The sequence below is a fragment of the Cetorhinus maximus genome, chromosome 15, assembly GCF_964194155.1.
Source record: "Cetorhinus maximus chromosome 15, sCetMax3.hap1.1, whole genome shotgun sequence".
Lineage (NCBI taxonomy): Eukaryota > Metazoa > Chordata > Chondrichthyes > Lamniformes > Cetorhinidae > Cetorhinus > Cetorhinus maximus.
In genome coordinates, this window is record NC_135893.1 from 60,470,728 (window position 1) to 60,496,549 (window position 25,822).

At 43.4% G+C, this 25,822-nt stretch overlaps 1 protein-coding gene and 1 long non-coding RNA gene across 5 annotated transcripts in view; both read right to left on the reverse strand.

Moving 5' to 3' along the window:
- LOC144690734 (uncharacterized) overlaps nucleotides 1–25,822 on the reverse strand; it is a 371,804-nt gene that overhangs the window by 258,094 nt on the left and 87,888 nt on the right. The window lies entirely within an intron of this gene.
- The window catches only part of LOC144690726 (myosin phosphatase Rho-interacting protein-like), a 228,548-nt gene that overhangs the window by 171,956 nt on the left and 30,770 nt on the right, over nucleotides 1–25,822 (reverse strand). For all 4 annotated transcript variants that reach the window (XM_078558503.1, XM_078558505.1, XM_078558504.1 and 1 more), the window contains exons 2-3: nucleotides 14,225–14,302; nucleotides 8,150–8,215 (exon numbers count right to left, since the gene is read on the reverse strand). In XM_078558503.1, the coding sequence (XP_078414629.1) occupies nucleotides 8,150–8,215; nucleotides 14,225–14,302 (144 nt within the window). The remainder of the gene's footprint in view (nucleotides 1–8,149; nucleotides 8,216–14,224; nucleotides 14,303–25,822) is intronic.

Genomic DNA, 25,822 nt, shown 5'->3' on the forward strand with positions numbered 1-25,822 from the left:
CAGTTTTATATGTTCCCCACCTCTTCAATCTGATTTATAGCTGTTTGGCTCTAAATCAATTAGATATTATAGCAAGTGAGAGGGCAAAAGCACAACAACATAAAGTACAGAAGACTTTTCAAATTCAGGAGAGGAGTCAGGGGATGGGAAGATGAGTGAGATGGGGGCGAGAAAAAGAATAGATTTTATGGTAATCTGAATAGGGACCTATTAGTCAAATGACTAATACTGAACAAGAGTACCCTCACTGGCATTGAGGGTGGAGTTATGAATCAGTTTGGTACAAAACTGTGTTGTGTCATTCTTCACAAAACAGCCAGCTTGGGGTTCATTTTAATTAGTCATCAATAATTGGCTGTGAAGCATAAATCAAAACCTGCTTCAAGGCTGCTGTTTCATTCTCAGAGCGGAGACAGCCTATAATTAACTTGAACAGAGTCTGCAGGGTCTACCTTTTAAGTATTGTACTTACCGCTGTATAGCTGGTAGCATCATCATCAATAACAATTTCTGGGTCTAAATTAATGCAGCAAACCGCCTCAAATCCAACCTCAGACTTGCAGCCTTGTCCTAGTCAGAAATATATAGACATGGGGCAGAACTTAACAAGTGGCAGGGTTTCCCCACCACCACCTGAAGAGTCATGTTGGCTGCCCTGCAGCCAATCGCGTTAACTGGCTGAGGTGAGGCTTTTGTCCCTCACTCGGGGGGGGGGGAGACTAGAAACAGTCCCCAGATTCTAAGTCCCTGAGCCATGAAGAAGGTAAGTGTGGGGTCTCGCAGAGCGAATGGATAAAAGAAAGGGGTGGGGGTTCTGGATGGAGAGGCCAGAGGGGAAGAAGGTCTTGGTTTTGGGTGGGGGGTGCCCGCCGATGTGGGAAGGGGGCCAATGAGAGAAGCAGCCCCCCTCATTGAGACCCGAGCTGGGCCATCTGCTAGGCTTCCACCCACCCCACCGCCCCCAGCCTACTCCAATCCCTGAATGCCTCCCACCAGCCTCAAAATTGAGGCCAGGCAGGAAGCAGCCCTTAAGTGGCCATTAATTGGCCACAAGGGCCTCAACTGGGACGAGGGTGGGTGGGCCACCATAGGCCTCACCTGCCCCTAGTAAAATTGTGAGGTCAGGGGCGAGGCAGGTGGGAAGGTCACCCGGTAATTTTCCCCCACACTCCACACCGCCTGCATTGCTGCCATTGGGGGCCCATAAAATTCTGCCCATAGACACCAAATACAAACAAATAGTTAAATGCCAAATTGTAAAATAGCATGCAGAAAGAAAGCCTTGTATACAATGCAATACTAACTTTCCTTCTAATAAGTACGAATGTGGTTTGAGGTTAGACTGTAATGATCCTATGCTATTTTCTGGCACTCCCAGTCCAAAGACTTAAGCACATAGCTCAACTGACACTTTAATTTGGTATGATGGAGTGCTGCACTGCTGAAAGTGCTGTCTTTCAGGAGTGATACTGCATACCTGGAACTCCCAACCTAACAGCACTATGGCAGAATATTCACCACATGGACCATATCGATCCATGAAGGCACACCACCATTTTCTCAATGGAAACTGGAGTAAACAATGCATGCCACTTTTCTTGCAACATCCATATCCCAAGAATTAATAAATAAAAATCCAACTCTGCATCTACTGGCTGATCACAATAAGAATGTGCCACATTATGACAGTGGATGTTTTCCAGCAGATGTATGAAAGTAATGGCGGCATCATGCATACCTGTGAGCATCTTTATCCCAAGTATCAGTTATAAACACGTTATTACTTTCCCTCCAGGTATCTACTTTTGAGTGAATAGCAGAAGGCAAAGGTGAAGTCAACATAATACAGATCCAATTTCAATTTCAACTTCTCCCAATTTCTGAGCTCAGCCACTCACATATGGGGAGATACTGACAGACAAGGTCAAAGCTGATAAAACAACCAGATCAAGAATTATCAACACACCTCTCTCAAATAACCACAGTTAAGCCAGAACCTTGGAACAAATCACCCATCCAATCTCAGCAGCAGCAAGTTCCAAACTGAAGGCAACCTAGGGGACTAGGCTGAAAACATTCAGCTATGGCAGTAACAGCTCTGAGTGCTGCATTTCTGTTTTGGTGATGAGCAGGGTGGATAGAGGAGCATTTTGTCAGAGAGGTCAATTTGCTGCTAGGAGGAATCTGATTTAACCACCAAATATTTGAGACAAGAAGTCAATTGAATAAAAACACCATTAACTGCTCTATGCTCCAATTCATGAATAAAACAATTTACTTCTCCTCAAATCAGCAGAATTGCACTGAATGTCTGTGGTTTCATGGCCATGAGAATTTCTGCCAAAAACAGAACTCACACAGTGCCCTTCAAAGTGCCAAGCATAACACATGACACACGTGCAATCATCTGTACCAGATGTCAGTGGAAAAGAAGCATATTACAATAGAAAGTCAATCAGGATATCAACAGCCTGCAAAACCCATGCAAATGGCAGTCCACAATTACTCATTGGAAGGGTTCCCTCGGCAAATTGTGTATTTATAGTCACAGTACTCCTTATGAATAAAAACACATTACAAATGAATGCCTTTTTGGCTTCTGCATTCAGCAACATAGCTCTGAGAATGGGAAGTGCTCAAATTGAGGGGGCTGGGTGGAAGTGAGGATGAGTTAACACATTTACCTCTCAAAACATCATTGCCCCAATTAGGAGCGGGGGGAAGGGCAGTAACAAAGGTCAGAACAAAAAGTTCCCGTTAAGTGCATATAGTTACCCCCATACCAAAGCACACGCTTTGGGGACCATAAACAATTTTTGTTTGCAATGGGGCGAACTGCAGATAAAACCTTTTATTAAACAAAACAGAACACAAGTTGTTCACCAACCGTTGTGGCAGCACTGCTGCTCCAGGTCCACTTCAAGTTGCAGCAGACAAGTGCAAATAACACAAGATTAAAATCATAATTCAAAATGTATCTGTAAATGCAAGGCAGCAAACTCCTAAACACAACCCCGTTCTTCTTTTTCCAGCTTCTCTCATTTTACTTGGAGTTGCCACTATGCTGGTTAATCAGCCTTTTGCAACTCCTCCTGTCAGTCACCAATTCTTCTTCTAATCCCACTGCATTTAAGACTCTCACCACTGCATCTTTCCATCTGGTCTGAGTACTTCCCCTTCTCCCTTCCCTTGGCAGTCCCAACTCCATCACTCAGCTCCCCACATTTCCCCTCTCACTCCACAACAGATGATCATACAACTTCAATCTCTTCTCGGCTACTTTCTTTGATGCCCCCACAATCTTCACGGACCCCCTGATGTACTGGTTTCTGAAATTGTCCTTTCTTGTTACTCCACACATCCATATCAGCATCCATATCTCATTAGTACCCAGTCGTTCTTCCTCTCTTCTTGAAGTTGGCCCCAAGTTGCTGCACTATACAGCAGGGCCAGTCTCACAACTGTCTTGTAGATTCTCTCTTTCAGTTTCAGTGATATTTTTCCATCACATAACACTCCGCTGCACTTCTTCCAATTACACCAACCAGAGTTTATCCATTGCTTAATTTCCATTTCTAAACTTCCATCTTCTGCCACCATTGACCCTAGGTACTTGAAACTATTCATTAAGTATTCACTCAATCTTTACGCCTTGACCCTGATCCCCTTCCCTAGGTGCAAAGTGACAGTCGATATATTGGATCTTTGGTCTACTGATCGTCATGCTTTTCTCCAGATACTTATTCATGTTCTCATCATGCCCCCACATAGCTCAATTCCATATGCAAACATCATTGATCATAGTACTCCCTGTCTCACTTGCACAGTTAGAACATTCATGACAAGCAGAAAGAGAAAGAGGCACAATGACAATCCTTGGTGCAATCCAATTTTGGCTTTGAAATTCTCACTTTCCCCCATGCTGCATCTTTCTGTTGTTCGGCACTCCTTATACATATCCTGTAATATTCGTACGTAATTCTCAGGGACTCCACGAACTCTAGCACATTTCCAGACTTCCACCCTGGGCATCCAGTCATAAGGCTTCTCTAGATCGATGAGTATATGTTGCGTTGGCCTTCACTTGTCTCAAAACAAAAATGGCATCAGTGGTGCTTCTTCCGGGCATGAATCCGAACTGTTCTTCATGGATTTCCACTATTTTTCTCAGTTTCCGGCCTATGATTCTCTCCCATATCTTGAAGGTATCCGGTAGGAGTTTAATTCCTCAGTAGTTTTTACAATCTTGAATGTCTTCCTTTCCTTAGCATATTGGTACCAAAATGTTTTGCCTCCAATACCCTTGAGCTTTTCTCTTAACATTACACAGTTGAGTAGCTTATTCAGGACCTGGACCCCCACATTCACCTAGATATGTATCTCATCTGTTCCTGCTGGTTTGCAGTCTTTTATTCCTCTTAGTACTGTTCTGATTTCTTCCAGATTGATGCTAGTTGTCATTCCTTGATTTTTTTTTCTAAACACAAACACTATTTCTATTTATAGCATCGGTAGTAGCAAAACCAATCCCAAGAGGAATTACTTGATACACAGGCTCTGCTCACTGTACAACTAACCCATTTACATTCTGTGAGGAATTGGCACCAAATTTGCATACACAATGCATGCAATGAAAGTACTATGATGTGCGTATATTATAATGTAACATATGAAGAGCTGTTATTTTATCTTCACCATTGGGGTTAAACAAAAATTGCTTCACTGGCTTATCAATGGCCAGAAAACACAGCTGCTGCATCAAAAATGACCCATGGTGATATTGGTGTCTTTCTTTCTGTAACAAGACTAACTATCACATTCACTCTCAGGAAATGGCCCAATGTGTTTTCAGACTTATAGTTAGAATAAAAACAAAATAAAACAACAGCTGAATCCAGCAACTAACCAAATTACATTTATGCTGCTGTCAGTGGCAGTGCTGCCTCTGGACATCAGTTTGATTGTATCAACATAATAGTTCTATTTCTCACACCAACCATTCTTATGGTCTGTGCTGCTTTGCCAATTTCATGATAGTATGACCATATTGCGTTGAGGGCTTGTAACCAAAACTACTAGATAAAACTGCCCAAAACAATTTTGCATGGGACCCTTACTTGTTAAAGTCTGCAAGGGGAGAGGACTTTCATTCTCATTATTTTGGGGTAATCTTGGAAACAGGAATGAAGAAAGGGAAATGTTTGTCACAACATGTCACTCAGCTCCTATAAAATATTTAATTTCCAGAAAGTGCAATTTTATTTAATTATTTCTTGAAAAACTGCCCTTAATCTAACTGATAGGTATCAAATTCTGCTAGTTAATTGCAGACCACGTTGCCATAAAATTTGTCAGTTGCAACAAGATATGGAAATCATTCCCGAAGCCTCAATTTGCATCCTCGCTCACAGTGCACAACTTGGGAGCAGCAAAGGTCGATGGATTAAACTATCTACTCAGACTATATCACAGAAGCATATTTTTACCTGTTGTAGTCTACAAACTCTTGGTGTAGATTGAAGTTACAAAGTTAATTCAATAATAGCATGTTTCATAAATAAACATTAGATAAGAGCACACAGACACCAAAATTGTGCAATCATATAGCATATGGTTCAACCAAGCTATACAAAACCATAACTAAATGCAGCTTTAATAATGTAGCTCTTTGTTTAACAACAAAGCCTGGAAGGAAGGAAGGAAGGAAGGAGTCTATGCACGAAAATTGTCCTGGGTTTGCCTCAATTCCCATCGATTCCCAATCGAAGAAACAGTAAGCACATTCCCTCAATTTCACCAAGGGAAAATAATCAAGCAGTGCTATTAATATCATAATTACCGCTGAATTTCATCTGAATTCTAGGTTAGAGTTCAAAAGTCAGAGTCACAATTGATTTTTATCCAAGGTTAATGAGTCACATATTGTTTGTCATTCAGACATCAGACATGAGTAGTCACACTATATTCAAGATTCATCATATATAATTTACTACTATCACAGGCTTCTCATTTATCTAATTTCTTAAAATTTCTCATGCAAAGTTTATACCTGCAACCATATTCTCTCATCAAAAACAGGTTTTTCTACCTCTGCAACATTGTTATCTCAACTTCTCTGCTCATATACATGCTTTAGTTATCTCCAGACTCAATTACGTGATCTCCTTGATGACTGCCTAAACTCTACAAATTCCAATTCACTTGTGTGTAGAGAAAAAGTTCCAACTGAATTAGTATTCCCATAAAACTGATCATCGTCATTTTTACTCAGTGGTCACCATCCCGCCCCATTCCCCACCTCCCTTCACTGCCAGAACCTGACTGTTCAAGCAGGTAGAGTACTTTCATTGCAAGCTTAGCACCGGTGGTCACAATTACCCATGCACCTACTCCCTCGCATTCCATTTCCAGCTTCACCAGAAGCCAAGGCATTCACTGACTCTCAAATTCCACCCCTCACTGGCTTTGATCCTCCATTCTCAGCTCTGCTTGTACCTATTAGTATGTACATTGCAAGTAACACTACACAGCAGCAGGTTAAAATCACCCAGATGAAAATGATGAAAAGGGCATTCAACTGTCTTTCAGGAACCAACAGGAATCGAGAAAATCCAAGAAAACTTAGATGGAGAAAGAAAAGTGCTAAATAAACATGATCCTGCCAGATGAGAATTGTGCTGAAGAGACTGACCAGTATTTTTGTGCATAAGTCCACACTAACCTACTTTTAAAATTAAAACATGTTTCTAATTAAACAGCAATCCTCCTGTAGCATGTGCAGTTAAGGTCTTACAGACAAACTGTACAGCTCCCACCACAGCCGGTTTTGAATTACATCCTTCGAACAGCATTTGATTACTTTCTCATTAATCCTGTTCTCACTGATCATAAGTATCCAGACAGGTCACATTTCTCAGTAAGTAGGTTCTCAGGTAACAAATGAAAAATGAGGGGCTCCTGTACCAACCTCTTTACAAGGTGAAGCCAGAGACTTCCATTGTTTTAGTGGAAGCTCATCTAACATTACATGCCACTCTGAAAAGCAAATTGATTATAAATTAATGATTGTAAGTCCACCTTTTTAGTAAATTTGTGTATCCTTTTGGTCCCCATTCCAAAATTTGCAAGTGAATCAAAGTACGTTGCAGAAAATGTTATAGTATTTCAATTGTTGTTTGAAGTGGCTACAATCCACTCAATTGAACATATGGCATTAGGCTGAGAGTCTACCATAATTTGGCATTATTTAATCCAAGTGATAGCATTTCTGAATTTGCCATATTCTCCTACAACTCGGCAACATGGTATGCATGCAAATAACAAATCTATTTCACACAAAAACCTTTTTTTATCTGCAACGTGGAGGCAGATTAAAGACTGGATGTGTACTGTGCGTCCCTAAATGACGGATACACAATTATACAGTTCTCTCTCCAGAGGCATTTACCACATTGTCTCCTCCCCTCAAACACACTAGAATAGCAAATTAGAATAATCTTCAAACAGCCTCATTTAAAAGAACCATGTCTGTCTTTATTTCTGAACAATTCCTCTAGGCACCTTGTTGAGACCTGTTTTAACAGGAATCTATACACTGGGAATGACGACAGGGTGTAATACTTTCCGCATCAAACTTGGCATTTGCTACTTTCTTTTGCCTTTGTACTTATTGACCCCAAATTTTCCAAACTCTTCTATTTTCCAAGATCTTTTTTTCTATAGTTTTCATCTTTCCACCCTCCAATCCTCCCTTGAAAAAAGCCAGTTTGACCTCAATGATTTACCTTCTTCTTAATTTATTTCAGTCCCAAATTCCCATTAAGAACTTGCTATACATTTTGGTGCAGCACAAATGGCACCATCTGTCTTTCATGCCATTTGAAATAAAGGTACATTGAAGTTTCACTGTGAATTAACAGCACACATCACAAAATATAGAGAGGGTGAACTGCAATTAAACCGAGAAATGGGCATGGCTACTGCATCATAACAAAGATAACACAGGATCAGGAAAAAAGAGAGTGAAGATTAAGAAATAAAGAAGCAAATTGCAATTATACACTTCCAAAACTCACCTGACACAAAAAGATTCATAACGTCTACATACCAATCACCTGAGTCTAAACTAGATATAAACAAGTGAACTTACCGAGTCATCCAGTGCATAACGTAGTAAGCCGTGCTCGTACAGGAGAAAAAATCTTCTCTGCCATTTCTGTAAGATAGATTTTGGTGTTTTCAATGTTACATAGTGTTTCAGTTAATAAATAAAAATCTGTGATCAAGTTACTTTGTGCAGCGAAAGATATGCCCAATTTTTGTGCAGGGGACAGAGGGGGCATTGATGAGATTCTATGAGATTCAATAACAGTGTCAAAACGAACAGCAGAAAGCCAGTTCCAGGTCATAAAAAATGTGATGAAAATCTCTCTTGGTCGTGCTACATCACCACAAATACCAATCAACTACCAACTACACAATGCGATCTATACTGGAGCATAAAGTCATGTCTTCAGATACTAACAGAGATAAACAGGCTATTTTAGTAATCTTCCAGCTCACTTTCAAGACGTGGAAAGACAAGAAATCAAAATCAATTCTGTATATAAAATTTGTATTTATTTATTTCAATCAAAATGTTTTTGTTCAGACTAGAAGGATGATTTAAAAACACAGTCTGAAAGACAAATTTAAAAAGTTTTGTTTTCAGGTAAAGTTCAAAACTATCTTCCTTGTTGTAACTTCAGAAATCCATGTTTAGGGACACAGCTAATAATTTACAACATTTCATACTTAAGATTTCAAAACAATTATTTACATAAAAATATAATGAAGAAGTTATGAAACAATCTCCACCTCCTCATGTGGCTAAACTCAAAGATTTCCTCCCTTATCAGCACTGCCCGTCTCCAGAGCCCTCTGTTATCAAATTCAAAGATCTCGCCCCACGTCCCCAACCCCAGTACTCCAAAAAAAAGTCTCTTTCACTACTACGGGAACTCCAACTTCTCTATTGTATCCAGTACTATGGTATCCTTTGACTCCACCATGTGTAATGCCCCAAGTTATCTCGCAGCACATATGGTTGAGAGGTGTGTCCATCGCACCTCAGGTGACACACATGCAAATTTCTTCATGACACTTGAAAGGTATAAAAGTCAAATCTCTTTATCTTAACCCCATGCCATCGCACTAATCAATATTAATGCCTTTGTATCTCCCTATCCTGACAGTAGCTAAATGTGCAACTGCTGACCCCAGAGAACATTGAGGAGCTCAAGAGGGATTACAAAGGTTGGAGAACCGTGAAACCCCTCTTTGAGTCCCTGACACACTGGTGGGAAGCGATCAAGGGAAACATCAAGAGGTTTTTCATCCTCAAAGGCACCCAGAAAGCTAGAAAGGAACAGAGGGAAATGTCCCGACTCCAGAAAAACATGCAGAATCTGCTCCAGCTGCAGTCGATGGGGGTCGATGTCAAGGAGGAACTCCAAGAGGTGAAGAGCCAGAAAGCCTTGCACTTTGCCTCGGAGGCCTCCAAGATCATCTTCCGTTCCAGAGTCCGCTCCGTGGAGCAGGATGAGACGTGCTCACGTTTCTTCTTCCAAAAGGTACACAGAGAGAGCTCTGTGATCAGCAGTCTGAAGGAAGAAGACAGCTCAGTAAAGTCATCACGGTCCGACATTTTGAGGATCAGCAAATCCTTTTATGCCGGATTGTATGACGTGAAGCCCACGGACAGCACGGCCTCCCAGTCCTTCCTGTCCTCTATCACGGAGATCTTAGACGACAGTACGCGGGAGAGCCTGGACAAACCGCTAACTCCTGATGAACTGACTAAGGCCCTTGAGTCCTTCGAGAAGAGTAAAACTCCCGGAAGCGACGGCTTGCCGGCGGAGTTGTATTCAGCTCTGTGGGACTTGATCGGCCCAGACCTGCTAGGAGTGTACGAGAGTATGCTCCTGGCTGGTAGTATGTCAGAATCCATGAGGAAAGGCATCATCACCCTCATCTACAAGCACAAGGGGGGAAGGGAGGAAATTAGAAATTGGCGACCCATTTCACTGTTGAATGTGGACTATAAGATTCTGTCCAAGGTCATCGCCAATCGGGTCAAATCCGCTCTGGAATTGGTAATTCACCCTGACCAGACCTGCACTGTGCCAGGTAGGAAGATCTCTGACAGCCTCGCGCTGCTCAGGGATACGATTGCCTATGTACAGGACAGGGGTGTGGATACCTGCCTCATCAGCTTGGATCAAGAGAAGGCCTTTGACAGAATATCGCACACCTACATGGCGGATGTGCTCTCCAAAATGGGGTTTGGGGAGGGAATTTGAAATTGGATCCGACTGCTCTACACTAACATCAGTAGCGTAGTCTCAATCAATGGGTGGGAAACAGATAGCTTTCCGATTAAATCTGGAGTCAGGCAGGGCTGTCCTCTCTCGCCTGTTCTTTTCGTGTGTTGCATAGAACCCTTTGCCGAGTCCATCAGGAAGGATCCGGGCATAAGAGGAGTGACGATCCCAGGCAGTGGAGGCACTCAGGTAAAAGCCTCCCTGTACATGGACGATGTCGCCGTCTTCTGCTCGGATCCGCTGTCGGTGCGCAGACTGATCCACATCTGCGACCAGTTCGAACTGGCCTCGGGAGCCAAGGTAAATCGTGGGAAGAGCGAGGCCATGTTCTTTGGGAACTGGGCTGACCGATCCTTTGTCCCCTTCACTGTCAGGGCTGACGGCCTGAAGGTGCTGGGGATATGGTTCGGAGGGACCAGGGCATGCGTTAGAAACTGGAAGGAGCGAGTGTCTATGGTGAAAAGGAAACTGGGCATGTGGGAGCGACGCTCCCTCTCCATTGCAGGTAAGAACCTGGTCATCAGGTGTGAGGCACTCTCGCTGTTGCTGTACGTGGCGTAGGTCTGGCCCATTCCACACTCCTGCGTGGTGGCGATCACTCAAGCCATCTTCCGCTTTATCTGGAGGTCAAAAATGGATCGTGTCCGCAGGGACGCGATGTACAAGCCTCTAGATAAAGGGGGAAAAAACGTGCCCAACATCGCCCTCATACTGATGGCCACCTTTGTGTGTGGCTGCATCAAGCGGTACGTAGACCCTCAGTATGCAAACACCAAGTGTCACTATGTGCTGAGGTTCTACTTGTCCCCGGTGTTGCGAAGGATGGGTCTTGCCACGCTGCCGCGGAACACTCCAAGTAGTTGGACCGTGCCGTACCACCTGTCCCTCGTGGAAAAATTTTTGCAGAAAAACACCTTTGACCACAAGTCTATCAGGCAGTGGTCAGCACGTAACGTCTTAGAGGCCCTGAGGGAAAAGGAGAGGGTGGACCCTGTGGGATGGTTCCCCGAGCAGACTGTCAAAGTCATTTGGCAGAATGCCTCATCGCCAGAACTTTCCAACAAGCACCAAGACGTGGCTTGGCTGGTGGTGAGAAAGGCCCTACCCGTCAGATCCTTCCTACACGCCAGGAGTCTCACCCCCTCTGCACGTTGCCCTCGAGGTGGCTGTGGTGGGGAAGAGACCGTTGTTCACCTCCTTGTGGATTGTGCCTTTGCAAAGAAGGTCTGGAGAGAGATGCAGTGGTTGCTGTCGAGGTTCATCCCGAGCAGTTCTGTGACACAGGACTCTGTGCTCTACGGGCTGTTCCCAGGGACACACACCAAGACAAACATCAACTGCAGCTGGAGGATCATCAACTTGGTGAAAGACGCGCTTTGGTCTGCCCGAAACTTGTTGGTCTTCCAGCACAAAGAGTTGTCCCCGACCGAGTGTTGCGGACTGGCACAATCCAAAGTCCAGGACTACGTGCTGAGGGACGCACTAAAGCTTGGGGCAGCTGCCGCAAAGGCGCAATGGGGAAGGGTCGCTGTCTAAGACCTTTCTGCCACAGTGCACCGAGGGACTGGGAACTGTTTAAATCCCCTCGGGCTGTACAGCTCAAAATGAAAGGATGTAAATGATTGTAATATTGTTTGTACTGATGCACCTGGTGATACATTTTGCAAAAGTTGAACCAGATTGTACCCTTGTAATGGTGTTTTTGAAATGGTTTGGAATGTGGTTGAAGGTATTTTATGAATAAAGTATATTTTTGCAAAAAAAAAAAATCTCCCTATCCTGACAGTAGTAGGGACAATGCGTGAAGGTCCCATAAACCTTCCTTACTGGCTAAGGCTTACAAAACAGCCTGCCCAGATCCTAAGGCCTGACATGGAGCTTATCCTCTGGCTATTCTCATTTTCCTTCTGAGAGGTAGCTTGTGAGCTTAGAGATATGTTGGTATAATCTCTGGCTTCATGCTGGATAATTGTGATTTTGAATCCCAGGGTGATACCACAACTCCACCCAGTCTATCAGCAATTGAGCATCCTCATGAGAAGTGTAAATGCTGACACACCCACTGCACTCACGCAGCTGGTGCACTTAAAAATCAAGGTTGAGGAGGAAAAGATTTTTTTTTAAATCAACCTCTCTAATAAGATACCTATCAGTCAACCGCTGTGGTGCTGAACATAACTCCTTCATTGCTGAAGGAGACCAAAGGTGAAGGGAGAAAAAATTAAAACAGAATAACTCACACTGCTTGCATTGTACTCATACAGATGCCATTCACCTTGTGGGGAAGACTCCAAATTTCACAGTGGGGAGTTCTCTCACACAGTTTTCACGTGCCGTATGTGGCAGTGGGCCTCATCCATATAAAGCACATATCACCTGGATTGGGCCCCATCATTAAAGGCAACAAGAGCCCCATTTGGCAGACTCCTCTCTGCAAATATGCTAATAATAATCTCTATTAATAGCAGCTACTGTCCCAGCAATATCCATCAGATATCTGAAACACATCAAAGACCATAAGACATAGGAGCAAAAATTAGGCCATTCGGCCCATCGAGTCTGCTCCGCCATTCAATCACGGCTGATAAGTTTCTCAACCCCATTCTCCCACTTTCTCCCCATAACCTTTGATCCTCTTACCAATCAAGAACCTATCTATTTCGGTCTTAAATACACTCAATGACCTGGCCTCCACAGCCTTCTGTGGCAATGAATTCCATAGATTCACCACTCTCTGGCTGAAGAAGTTTCTCCTCATCTCTGTTCTAAAAGGTCTTCCCTTTACTCTGAGGCTGTGCCCTCGAGTCCTAGTCTCTCCTACTAATGGAAACATCTTCCCCACGTCCACTCTATCCAGGCCTTTCAGTATTCTGTAAGTTTCAATCAGATCCCCCCTCATCCTTCTAAACTCCATCGTGTATAGACCCAGAGTCCTCAAACGTTCCTCATATGTTAAGCCTTTCATTCCTGAGATCATTCTCGTGAACCTCCTCTGGACCCTCTCCAGGGCCAGCACATCCTTCCTGAGATACAGGGCCCAAAATTGCTCACAATATTCTAAATGTGGTCTGACCAGAGCCTTATAAAGCCTCAGCAGCACATCCCTGCTTTTATATTCTAGTCCTCTCGAAATAAATGCCAACATTGCATTTGCCTTCCTAACTACCAACTCAACCTGCAAGTTAACCTTAAGAGAATCCTGAACTGGGACTCCCAAGTCCTTTTGCACTCCAGATTTCTGAATTCTCTCCCCATTTAGAAAATAGTCTATGCCTCTATTCTTCCTACCAAAGTGCATGATCTCACACTTCCCCATGTTGTATTCCATCTGCCACTTCTTTGCCCATTCTCCTAACCTGTCCAAATCCTTCTGCAGCCTCCCCGCCTCCTCAATACTACCTGTCCCTCCACCTATCTTTGTATCATCTGCAAACTTAGCCAGGATGCCCTCAGTTCCTTCATCTAGATCATTAATGTATAAAGTGAAAAGTTGTGGTCCCAACACTGACCCCTGCGGAACTCCACTAGTCACCGGCCGCCATCCTGAGAAGGACCCCCTTATCCCCACTCTCTGCCTTCTGCCAGACAGCCAATCTTCTATCCATGCTAGTACCTTGCCTCTAACACCGTGGGCTCTTATCTTACTGAGCAGCCTCCAGGGCGGCACCTTGTCAAAGGCCTTCTGGAAGTCCAGGTAGATAACATCCATTGGCTCTCCTTTGTCTAACCTATTCGTTACCTCCTCAAAGAATTCTAACAGATTTGTCAGGCATGACCTCCCCTTGATGAAACCAAAGGCAGGATGCAAAGTTTGATTCTTAAGAGCAGTTAATTAACTGACAAAAAAGCACTCTTCAACTTACCCTTGATCGTTGCACTGGATTTTCAAAGTCAGTTCCATCAGGAGCCAACAATAACCAGCCCCCATAGATAGGTTTTGCCTGAAATATAGAAAGCAGGTCAAATTAAACAACAAAAAAACTATGAGTCATAACTGAGATAATTACATAATTTAGAATGTTTTCTCTCCTATTTTCTACTTTTTTCTTGAAAGTACTTCTCCTTGCTAGGGTATCATCCCTTATGTATCTCGCTGAAGTGGGCATTTTACCTTCAAGATAGATAGTGTGTGGAGGCCTATTCCATTTTATGGGACACCATAATCCCTAAACCTGCCCTTGTCTGATGTCGCCACCTTCCTCCACCACCACCACCACCACCACCACCACCACCGCCTCCCTCAAACATCCACACTTTTCCTCCAGAAGGTACCACCATTGTGATAGTGGTGGATTTTTCTGAATTCTTAACTCAGAGCTGTTGAGGCCAATTGTAGTGCCGTCACTACCGTCTACAGATTGGAGTCTAAATTTGGGGTCTTCAATTTGGGATGGCTTAACCGCGGACCACAGAAGTCTGTGGATAAATATTCAGAAAAAGCACAGCCTATTAGCCAAATATTTAAAACGAATGCAATAGAAATGGAATTCAGTGAGCCCTCCCAGCCAGCCCAATGCAGCATGCAAGGCTGTGCACCCCAGTTAGCCAAGTCCAGATCCAGATGGCAGACGCCAAGTTCTATGCCAAATATAACAGTTTCCAGCTCTTAAGGCAATCCTCCTTACAGCTGATGCAACTCTACCTCAACATTCCATATCAGCCTAAAAATACAGCGTAGAGGTATCAGTCGCAAAACTTCACATCCATTTTTACCGCTCATAAACTCCATTTGTGATTGGAACCCATTCCTTTGTACAGCTCAAGCACAGAATTAACCGCCACTTGAACCAGGGCACAGCATATTCATTAAGTCTCAACAATATCATGGGCTTATCGCCTGACAGTCATCACATAAAATCTAGATTTTCCTGTATTTTTAAACAGCCCTCCAGCATTAATGACATAACTATCTTTGTTATTGTTGCCTCCAGTTCTAGTTGCACCCTGTGGCTCTACCACCCAATACTTTATTGAACACCCCTGACTCCAGATTATTCAATATTCATTCATCTGAACCAGTTATTTCCGGTGACATTTGGATAATCAAGTGTATAGTTGCTGCAGGTGAAGTACTTCAACTGAAATAGTGGATACCAGTGGAAATGGATACTAAAATAACAACTGAAAATGCATTCTTATGAAAATGCATGCCTTCATTTTTACTGCTGATATTCATTAATGCTCCAATCAACTCTTCTGTCAGTAATTGTCTCTTTATACTCTTTTGAGTATGTCAAATGAGCAAAATAAACTAATTAACTGATGAACCACCTCTAAAAGGGGTTATGTAACAAAAACGAAACGTTAAAGGAAACCTGAATGAAACTAAAATTTCATTTTGGATGGAGATAATGCACTCTAGCCCCTGCGGCACCCACCAGTAGCAGAAGGCCTCAAGCGTAGCAGTGGACACTGTGTACTCCCTTTCCAGGGACACCCAGGGTTTAGAGTAAACTAATTAACAAATTAACTAATAAACAAGTTAACAGCCCCTTAAAGGGGCAATGTACCAAGACAAAACTTTAAGGAAACTTATCAAATTAAATTCAAATAATATTCCAGGGCTGATAATGCACTCCAGCCTCTGTGGCCCCATCAGTCACTGGAGGCCTCAAGCATACCAGCTTAGTCCCCTGGAATGTTCTAGACAATGACCACATGTGCAGGAAAAGTTGTCAGTTGCAGCAGCTTGAGTTCTGGGTTTCGGATCTTGAGCAGCAGCTGGTGTCACTGTGCTACATTCATGAGGCTGAGAGTTTTCATGGGTAGCATCTTAATAGCAGTTTAAATGTATGCAAACGTAAAGGGAGTTGGTGACTGTCAGGCAGTGCAGGAGTCCCCCCCGAGTCTATCTTGCTCTCCAACCATTATTTAGTTGTGCATACTGAGTAATGGCTCCTCTGGGGAGTGCAGGCAGATCCAAGTTCACGGCATCACAGCTGGGTCAGCTGTACAGGGGGTTGCTGCTGAAAGGCGATGGAGGAGCAGCGGTAGGAGATTCAATAGTTAGGGAACCAAACAGGTGTTTCTGCAGCCGCAGACAGGAGTCCAGGACGGTATGTTGCCTCCCTTCTGACAGGGTTAAGAATATCACTGAGTGGCTGCAGAGCACTCTTGGGCAAGGGGGAGGGGGGGGAAAAGGGTGAGGTGAACAGCCAACAGTCATGGTCCACATTGGTACCAATGGCATTGGCAGAAAGGGGAATGAGGTCCTGCAAGCACATTTTAGGAAACTAGGAAAGAAACTAACAAGGAATGATCTCAGAGGTAGCAATCTATGGATTACTCTCCTATATCATGCCCTAGTGAGTACAGAACTAGGTGGATAGAGCAGTTAAATACATGGCTGGAGGGATGGTGCTGAAGGGAGGGGGGCTGATTCAGGGACAGTTGAGAGCTGTAGAAGATGGGCTGCACCTGAACAGAGCTGGGACCAATGTCCTTGTGGGGCGATTTACTAGTGTTATTGGGGCAGGTTTAAGCTAACTTGGCAGGCATGTGGGAACTAGGAAAAACAAGGTGCACAAAGAATTGGGTGAGGCAGATAGCACAAGAGTAGGAAATAGTAAAGTAATCTATGCGGTTAGAGTAAGGGGGAGCGCAGTAAGGTCTAAATTAGGTCAATTATGCATGGATGTGAACGCAGAGTATGTTAATGTTGGTGAGCTACAGGCTCAGATAGCCACATGGAAATGTGCCATGGTGATAACATAGAAACATAGAAAATAGGAGCAGGAGTAGGTCATTCGGCCTTCTAGCCTGCTCCGCCATTCAATGTGATCATGGCTGATCCTCTGTCTCAACACCATACTCCAGCTCTCTCCCCATACCCCTTGACACCTTTAGAGTCCAGAAATCTATCTTTTTCCTTCTTAAATATATTAAGTGACTTGGCATCCACAGCTTTCTGTGGTAAAGAATTCCACAGGTTCACCACCCTCTGAGTGAAGAAGTTTCTCCTCATCTCAGTCGTAAATTGCCTACCCTGTATCCTGAGACTGTGGCACCTTGTTCTAAACCTCCCAGCCAGAGGAAACATCATCCCTGCATCCATTCTGTCCATTCCTGTCAGAATTTTATATGTTTCAATGAGATCTCCTCTGATTCTTCTAAACTCCAGTGAATACAGGCCTAGTCAGCCCAATCTCTCCTTATATGGCAATCCTGCCATCCCAGGAATCAATATGGTGAACCTTCACTGCACTCACTCTATGCAAGTATATCATTTCTTAGCTAAAGAGACCAAAACTGCACACAATACTCCCGGTGTGGTCTCACGGAGGGCTTGTGCAACTGCAGTAAGACATCCTTGCTCCTGTGCTCAAGTCATCTTGTAATGAAGGCCAACATACCATCCGCCTTCTTAACCTGCAAACCTGCTTTCAATGATTGGTGTACAAGGACACACAGGTCCCTTTGTACATCAACATTTCCCAATCTATCATCATTTAAATAATACTCTGCCATTCTGTTTTTCCTATTGAAGTGGATAACTTCACACTTATCCACGTTATACTGCATCTGCCATGTATTTGCCCAATCACAACCTGTCTAAATCACCTTGAAGCCTCTTAACACCCTCCTCACCACTCACGTTCGCACCAAGTTTCGTGTTGTCAGCAAACTTGGAACTATTACATTTGGTTCCCTCACCCAAATCATTGATATATATTGTAAATAGCTGGGGCCCATGCACTGATCCCTGCGGTACACCACTAGTCACCGCATGCCGTTACAAAAAAGATCCATTTATTCCTACTGTTTCCTGTCTGCTAACTAATTCTCAATCCTTGCCAATATATTACCCCCAATCCCGTGTGCTTTAATTTGCACACTAACCTCTTACGTGGGACTTAATCAGAAGCTTTCTGAAAATGCAAATACACCACATCCACTGGTTCTCCCTCATTTATTCTGCTGGATACATCCTCGAAAAACTCTAGTAGGTTTATCAAACACGATTTTCCTTCCACAGATCCATGTCAATTTAGTCTAATCCCATTGATTCTTTTTCTTTTTACATGTCCTGTTATCACATCCTTGTTAGGCTAACCGGTCTGTAATTCCCTGTTTTCTCCCTCCCTCCTTTTTAAATAGTGGGGTTACATTTGCCACCCTCCAATCTGCCAGGACTGTTCCAGAATCTATAGAATTTTGGAAGATGACAACCAACGCATCCGCTATCTCCATGGCCACCTTCTTTAGTAGCCTGGGATGTAGATTATCAGGCCCTGGGGATTTATCGGCTTTCAGTCCCATTAATTTCTCTAGCACTACTGTTTTTGTAATACTAATTTCCTTCAAATTCTTCCTTCTCACTAGACCCTTGGCTCCTGAGCATTTCTGAGAAGTTATTTGTGTCTTCCTCCATGAAGACAGAACTAAAATAGTTGTTTAATTGCTCTGCCATTTCCTTGTTCTCTATTATAAATTCTCCTGTTTTGCATTGTAAGGGACCTACATTTGTCTTCACTAATCTTTTTCTTTTTACATTCTTAAAGAAGCTTTTACAGTCTGCTTTTATGTTCTTTGCAAGTTTACTCTCATATTCTATTTTTCCCATCTTATTCAATCGCTTGGTCCTCCTTTGCTGAATTCTAAACTGCTCCCAATCCTCAGGCTTGCTACTTTTTCTAGCAACTTTATATGACTCCTCTTTGGATCTAATACCATCCTTAATTTTTTTGGTTAGCCATGGTTGGGCCACTTTTCCTGTTGTGTTTTTGCACCAGAATGTATAGCTGTTGCAATGCATACTTTCATTCCTTAAATATTAGCCATTGCCTATCCACCTTTTGCCTATTGCCTTTTAATGAAGTTCCTTAATCTATCTTAGCCAACTCATGCCTCATACCTTCGTAGTTTCCTTTGTTTAGATTAAGGACCCTAGTTTCGGATCGGACTACTTCAATTTCCATCTTAATGAAGAATTCTATCACCTAATCACTCTTCCCTAAAGTGCCCCGCACAACAAGATTAATTAACCCCCTTCTCATTGCACAATATCAAATCTTGGATAGCCTGTTCCCTAGTCGGTTCCCCGACATACTGGTCTAAAAAACCATCACATACACACGCCAGGAATTCATCCACCACAGTATTATTGCTAATTTGATTTGCCCAGCCTATATGTAAATTAAAGTCACCCATGATTACTGTAGCACCCTTGTTACATGCATCTCTAATTTCCTGTTTAATGCCATTCCCTACCTTACCACTACGGTTTAATGGCCTATAGACAACTCCCACTAGTGTTTTCCGCCCCTTGTTGCTTCTTAGCTCCACCCAGACTGATTCTACATCTAGGATTTTCTGAGCCAATGCCCTCTCTCACTGTCGCACTGATTTCATCCTCAACCAACAATGCCATCCCACCTCCTCTTCCTTTTTGCCTGCCCATCCTAAGTATTGAGTACCCTTGGTTATTTAGTTCCCAGCCTTGGTCACACTGCAGCCATGTCTCCATAATCGCAATCATATCGTACCTGTTTACATCCATTTGAATTGTTAATTCGTCTACCTTATTGTGAATGCGCCGTGCATACAGATATAGTGTGTTTAGACTTGTCTCTTTAACATTTTGACATTTTTTTTATACTAAGGTCCTATTTGTTGCTAGCCCTTGAATCCTCTGCCTTCCACTTTGCTTTCTATTTTTCTGTCTTTCATTCCTAGCTTTGTTTCCCCCTCTTGTGTCTCCTGCTCAGGTTCCCATCCTCCGCCACTCTAGTTTAAACACTGCTCCACAGTGCTAGCAAATACCCCCGCAGGGATATTGGTCCTGGTTGCTGCTGGGGTGCAACCCATCCAGCTTGTACAGGTCCCGTCCGCCCCAGAATTGGTCCTAATACCTCAGGAATCTAGATCCCTCCCTCCAACACCATCTCCCCAGCCATGTATTCATCTGGTCTATTCTCCTATTCCTGATCTCGCTGGCACGTGGCACTGGGAGTAATCCTGAGATTACTACCTTTGAGGTCCTGCTTTTTCATTTATTTCCTAGCTCCCTGTATTCTGCTTTCAGGACTTCATCCCTCTTTTTACCTATGTCATTGGTACTGATATGGACCATGACCCTCTGTCTGTTCACCCTCCCCCTTCAGAATGTCCTGCAGCCGCTCAGTGACATCCTTGACCCTGGCACCAGGAAGGCAACATACCATCTTGATGTCACATCTGTGGCCGCTGAAATGTATATCTGTTCCACTTACGATAGAATCCCCTGTCACTATTGCTCTCCCACTCTTTTTTTTCTCTCACTCCTGCCCCATGCAACTGAGCCACTCTGCCACGGACTTGGTTTCTCAGGGGAATGCAGCAAGAGCCATCTTCACCAGAAGTATCCAAAACGGAAAATCTGTCAGAGAGGGAGATGGACGTAGGGGACTCCTGCACTAATTCACAATGGGATTGCAGATTCTTAGCTACTGAATGGAATTCCACAGAATGGGTGTGAGAAGAAACCCATTCTATCACAAGGAGATGTAAATGGATGAAACTCAAACACTATTGTGCGTCAATGCTCAAATTGTCAAGGGCCATTTATTTGGACATTGGAAAATCAAATACAATGGTCACCTGACAGAAACTAGGCTGTGATAACAAACATTTATTAACACACAAAAAGATCCTGAAGGGTATGGACAGGATAAATAGTGAGAAACTGTTCCCACTCAAGTGAACATCAAGAACTAGAGGGCACAGATTCAAATTAATTGGTAAAAGGAGTAAATGTGATGTGAGGAAAAGATTTTTCACCCAGAAGGTGGTTGGAGTCTGGAACAAATTTCCTGAAAGGGTGGTGAAGCTAGGTTCGATCAAGGTATTCAAAAGGGAATTGGGTTGATACCTGAAAAGAGACAATGTGCCAGGTTAATGGGTTAAGGCAGAGGAGTGGGACCAGGTGGAATGCTCTTTCAGAGAGCCAGTGCAGACTCAGGGGGCCGAATGGCCTTCTTCTGCACTGTAAAGATACTATGACTCCCTGCCTACTGCTTTTACTCTGTCTGGCGGTCACCCATTCCCTTTCTAACTGTACATTCTTTACCTGCGGTATGACCACCTCACTACATGCCATCCACGAAGATCTCATCCTTATGGATGCTCCACAGTGACTCCAGTTGCAGCTCCAGCAAAACACAGATTTTGAGTAGCTGCAGCCGGAGACACTTCCTGCACACGTGGTCGCCCTGGACACGAAGTGACTTCCCACATCGCAGGGGAGGAACATTCCACTTGGCCAAGCTGCCCTGCTTTGACTTACCCCCTTCACTTTTACTTCCTCTAGTTTAGAGAATATTAAGGACAGAAGAGATACTTACCAAAGCCACCGCTCTTCTTACTGAGGAAAGGTAGAAAATGAAAGGATCCCTCCTTCCCTCTTCATCAAACTCCCTCCCTCACCAAACTCCAACTTAAACACTCTAGTGTATCCCAAAGCAGCACTCCAGTGAGGCGTGGTTCACAAAAGGGTAAAACTGGGTTCTAAATATTCCTGTATACAAGGTATTCAAGAAAGATAGGGAAGGAAGGAAAGAAAGTGGGAGGGGTAGCAATATTAAGGAGAATATTATAGTGCTGGGGTGAGAGAGAGGATGTCTTAAGGGGTCAAGGGTAGAATCCATTTGGTTAGAACTAAGAAACAATAGAGGTACCATTGCACTAAATTCTACAGGCCACTAACCAGTGGGAAAGAAATTGAGAAATAAATTCACAAGAAAGAACTAGAGGGAGATGGGGGATTTTAATTATCCCAACATAGACCAGGACAGCAATACTGTAAAGTGCAGAGAGGGGGAAGAGTTTGAAATATGTTCAGGAGAATTTTCTAGATCAGTATGTTTCTAGACCAATGAGAAAAGAGGCATTGCTGGATCTGGCTCTGGGGATGCGATCAGTCAATCCAATGGGGTGAGAACGGATCTGGCCCTGGTAAACTAAAATCAAAAATTGACAAGCAAAACTCTAATGGAACAATGGGCTGCTTTTACAGATAGTTTGGGTGCAAAAGAGATATATTTCGGGGGGTGGGAGGCCAGTGGTGGGAGCATGGGAAGGTAGAAGAAACAAAGGATGACAAAAGAGATGGAGAGCAAGATGAAGCAGTGAAAGGGTGCATATGACAGATAATACAAATGAGCACCAGGTTGAATATTGAAAGTTCAGGGTGGAAGTCAAAAAGCAAATAAGAGAAGCAAAGAGAGAGAGAGAGAGAGAGAGAGAGTATGAGAAGAGGCTGACAGTTAACATAAAAGGGAAATTTTTATAACCTTTTTACTATTTATAAGCCTATAAGGCGAGTATAAGGCCCAAAAGGGGATCTGAACATGGAGGCAGTGGGCATGACTAAGGTGGTAAATAAACACTTTGTACCTGTCTTTACCAAGGAAGATAATGTTGCACAAGTCACTGTGAACAAGGAGGCAGTTGAGTTATTGGATGAGGTAAAAGATTGATAAGGAGCGGGTATTGGATAGGCTGGCTATACTTAAAGGTGATAAATTGTTATGACTGGATTAGATGCACCCTAGGATACTGAAGGAAGTAGGGTGGAAATTGCAGAGGCTCTGGGCATAATCTTCTAATTTTAGATACAGGGGTGGTACCAGTGGACTGGAGAATTGCAATTGTTACACTTCTTCAGAAAAGAGTGCAAAGGTAAGCTCACCAACCACAGGCCAGTCAGATTAACCTTGGTGGTGAAGAGTTTTAGGACAAAATTGGATTAATTAAGAAAAGCCAGCATGGAGTTAAGGGAAAATCTTGTTTAACTAGCTTGGCTGAGTTTTTTTTTAAGTTAACAGGGAGGATGATGATGGTAATGTGGTTGATGTGGTGTACATGGACTTCCAAAAGGCATTTGAGAAAATGCCACATAACAGGTTTGTCAGTAAAGTTAGAGCCATGAATAAAAAGGGACTTAGAGACATAGATGTGAAATTGTCTGAGTGACAGGAAATGGAGAATAGTGGTGGATGGTTGCTTCTTGAACTGGAGGAGGTTATGTAGTGGGGTTCCACAAGGATCGGTGTTAGGATCACTGCTTTTCTTGATCTACATTAACGACCTGCACCTTGGTGTACAGGGCACAATTTCAAAGTTTGCGAACAATACAAAACATGGAAGTATTGTAAACTGTGAGCAGGACAGTGTAGAACTTCAAAAGGGCATAGACAAGTTGGTGGAACGGGCAGACATGTGGCAAATGAAGTTCAAAGCAGAGAAATATAAAGTGATCCATTTTGATAGGAAGAACATGGGGACACAATATAAAATAAAGGACTTAATTCTAAAAGGGGGTGCAGAATCAGAAGGACCCAAATGTTTATGTGCATTAGTCATTCAAGGTGGGAAGACAGGTTGAGAGAGCAGTTAAGAAAGCATGCAATATCCTAGGCTTTATTAATATGGGCATAGAGTACAAGAGCAAGGATTTTTTTAATTCTTTCACGGGATGTGGGCCTCGCTGGCTAGGTCAGAATTTATTGCCAACCCCTAATTGTCTTTGAGAAGGTGGTGGTGAGCTGCCTTCTTGAACCACTGCAGTCCATTTGGTGTAGGTAAACCCATGGTCATGTTAGGAAGGAGTTCCAGGATTTTGACCCAGCGACAGTCAAGGAAAGGTGATAGAGTTCCAAGTCAGAATAGTGTGTGGCTAAGAGGGAAACTTGCAGGTGGTAATGTTCCCATGCATCTGCTGCCTTTGTCCTTCTAGGTGGTAGATGTCGCAGGTTTGTAAGGTGCTGTCGAAGGAGCCTTGGTGGGTTGCTGCAGTGCACCTTGTAGATGACACACCACTGTGTGTTGGTGGTGGAGCGAATGGATATTGAAGGCGGTGGATGGGGTGCCAATCAAGCAGGCTGCTTTGTCCTGGACGGTGTTGAGTTTCTTGAGTGTTGTTCGGGCTGCACTCATACAAACAAGTGGAAAGTGCTCCTGACTTGTGCCTTGTAGATGGTGGATAGGCTTTGGGGAGTCTTTGTTGGAGATGGTCTTTGCCTGGCACAAATGTTACTTGCCGCTTATCAGCCCAGGCCTGTCTCTTTCCAAGTCTTGCTACATATGGGCACGGACTCCTTGTGCAATCATCAGCAAACATCTCCGCTTCTGACCTTATGATGGAGGCAAGGTCAATGATGGGCCATGGACACTTGTTGAACTTGTATAAGTCACTAATTCAGCCTCAGGTAGAGTACTGCATCCAGTTCTGGGCGGTGCACTTTTAGGAATAATATGAAAGCATTAGAGAAGATGCAGAAAAGATTCACGAGAATGGTTCCAGGAATGAGGAACTTCAGTTCTGAAGATATGTTGGAGAACTTAGGGCTGGTTACCATGGAGAAAAGACTGAAAGGAGATCTAATAGAGGTATTCAAAATTATGAGGGGTCTGGACAGAGCAGATAGGCAGAAACTGTTCCCACTCATGAAAGGATCGAGAACAAGAGGACACAGATTTAAAGTAATTAGGAAAAGAAGCAAAACTGATGAGGAAAATCTTTTTCACATAATGGGTGGTTAGGGTCTGGAATGCACTGCCTGAGTGTGGGGTGGAGGCAGGTTCAACTGAAGCATTCAAAAGGGAATTAGACTGTTATCTGAAAAGGAAGAATGTGCAGGTTATGGGAAGAAGGTAAGGAAATGGGACTAGGTAAGTTGCTCAATCGGAGAGCCGGGGCAGACACGCTGGGCCAAATGGCCTCCTCCGACGCTGTAACAACTCTGTGATTCTGTGACAGACTTCGAGGGAACAAAGACAAGCTGGTGGAACAGGCAGACATGTGGCAGGTGAAATTTAATGCAGAGAAGTGTGAAGGGGTTCATTTTGGGAGGAAGGACGAGGAAAGGCAATATAAAATAAAAGATACAATTCTAAAGAGGATGCACAAGCAGAGGGACCTGGGGCTTTTATGCACAAATCATTAAAAGTGCCAATGCTGGTTGAGAAAGTGGTTAATAAAACTTAAGGGATCCTGAGCTTTATAAATAGATGCATAGAGTATAAAGACAAGGAAATTATGAATCCTTAAAAATAAATCACTGTTTTGACATCAACTGGAGTAGTGTCCAATTCTAGTCACTGCACTTTAGGAAGTATGTGAAGGCATTAGAGAGGGTGCAAAAAAGATTCACAAGAATAGTTCCAGGGATTAGGAATTTGAGTAATTGGATAGATTGGAGATGCTGGGCTGTTTTCCTTGGACAATAGAAGGTTAAGAGGAGATTTGATAGGTATTCAAAAGAGCAGACAGGGAATACTGTTCCTGTTAGCTGAGGGATCAAGAACCAGATGCCATTTAAGATGATTGGCAAAAGAAGCAACGGTGGACATGAGGAAAAACTTTTTACAAGGTGAGTGATTAGGATCTGAATGCACTGCCCAAGACTGGTGAAGGCAGATTCAAACGAGGCCATCAAAAGAAAACTGGATAATTGCCTGAAGGGAGAACCTGCAGGGCTACA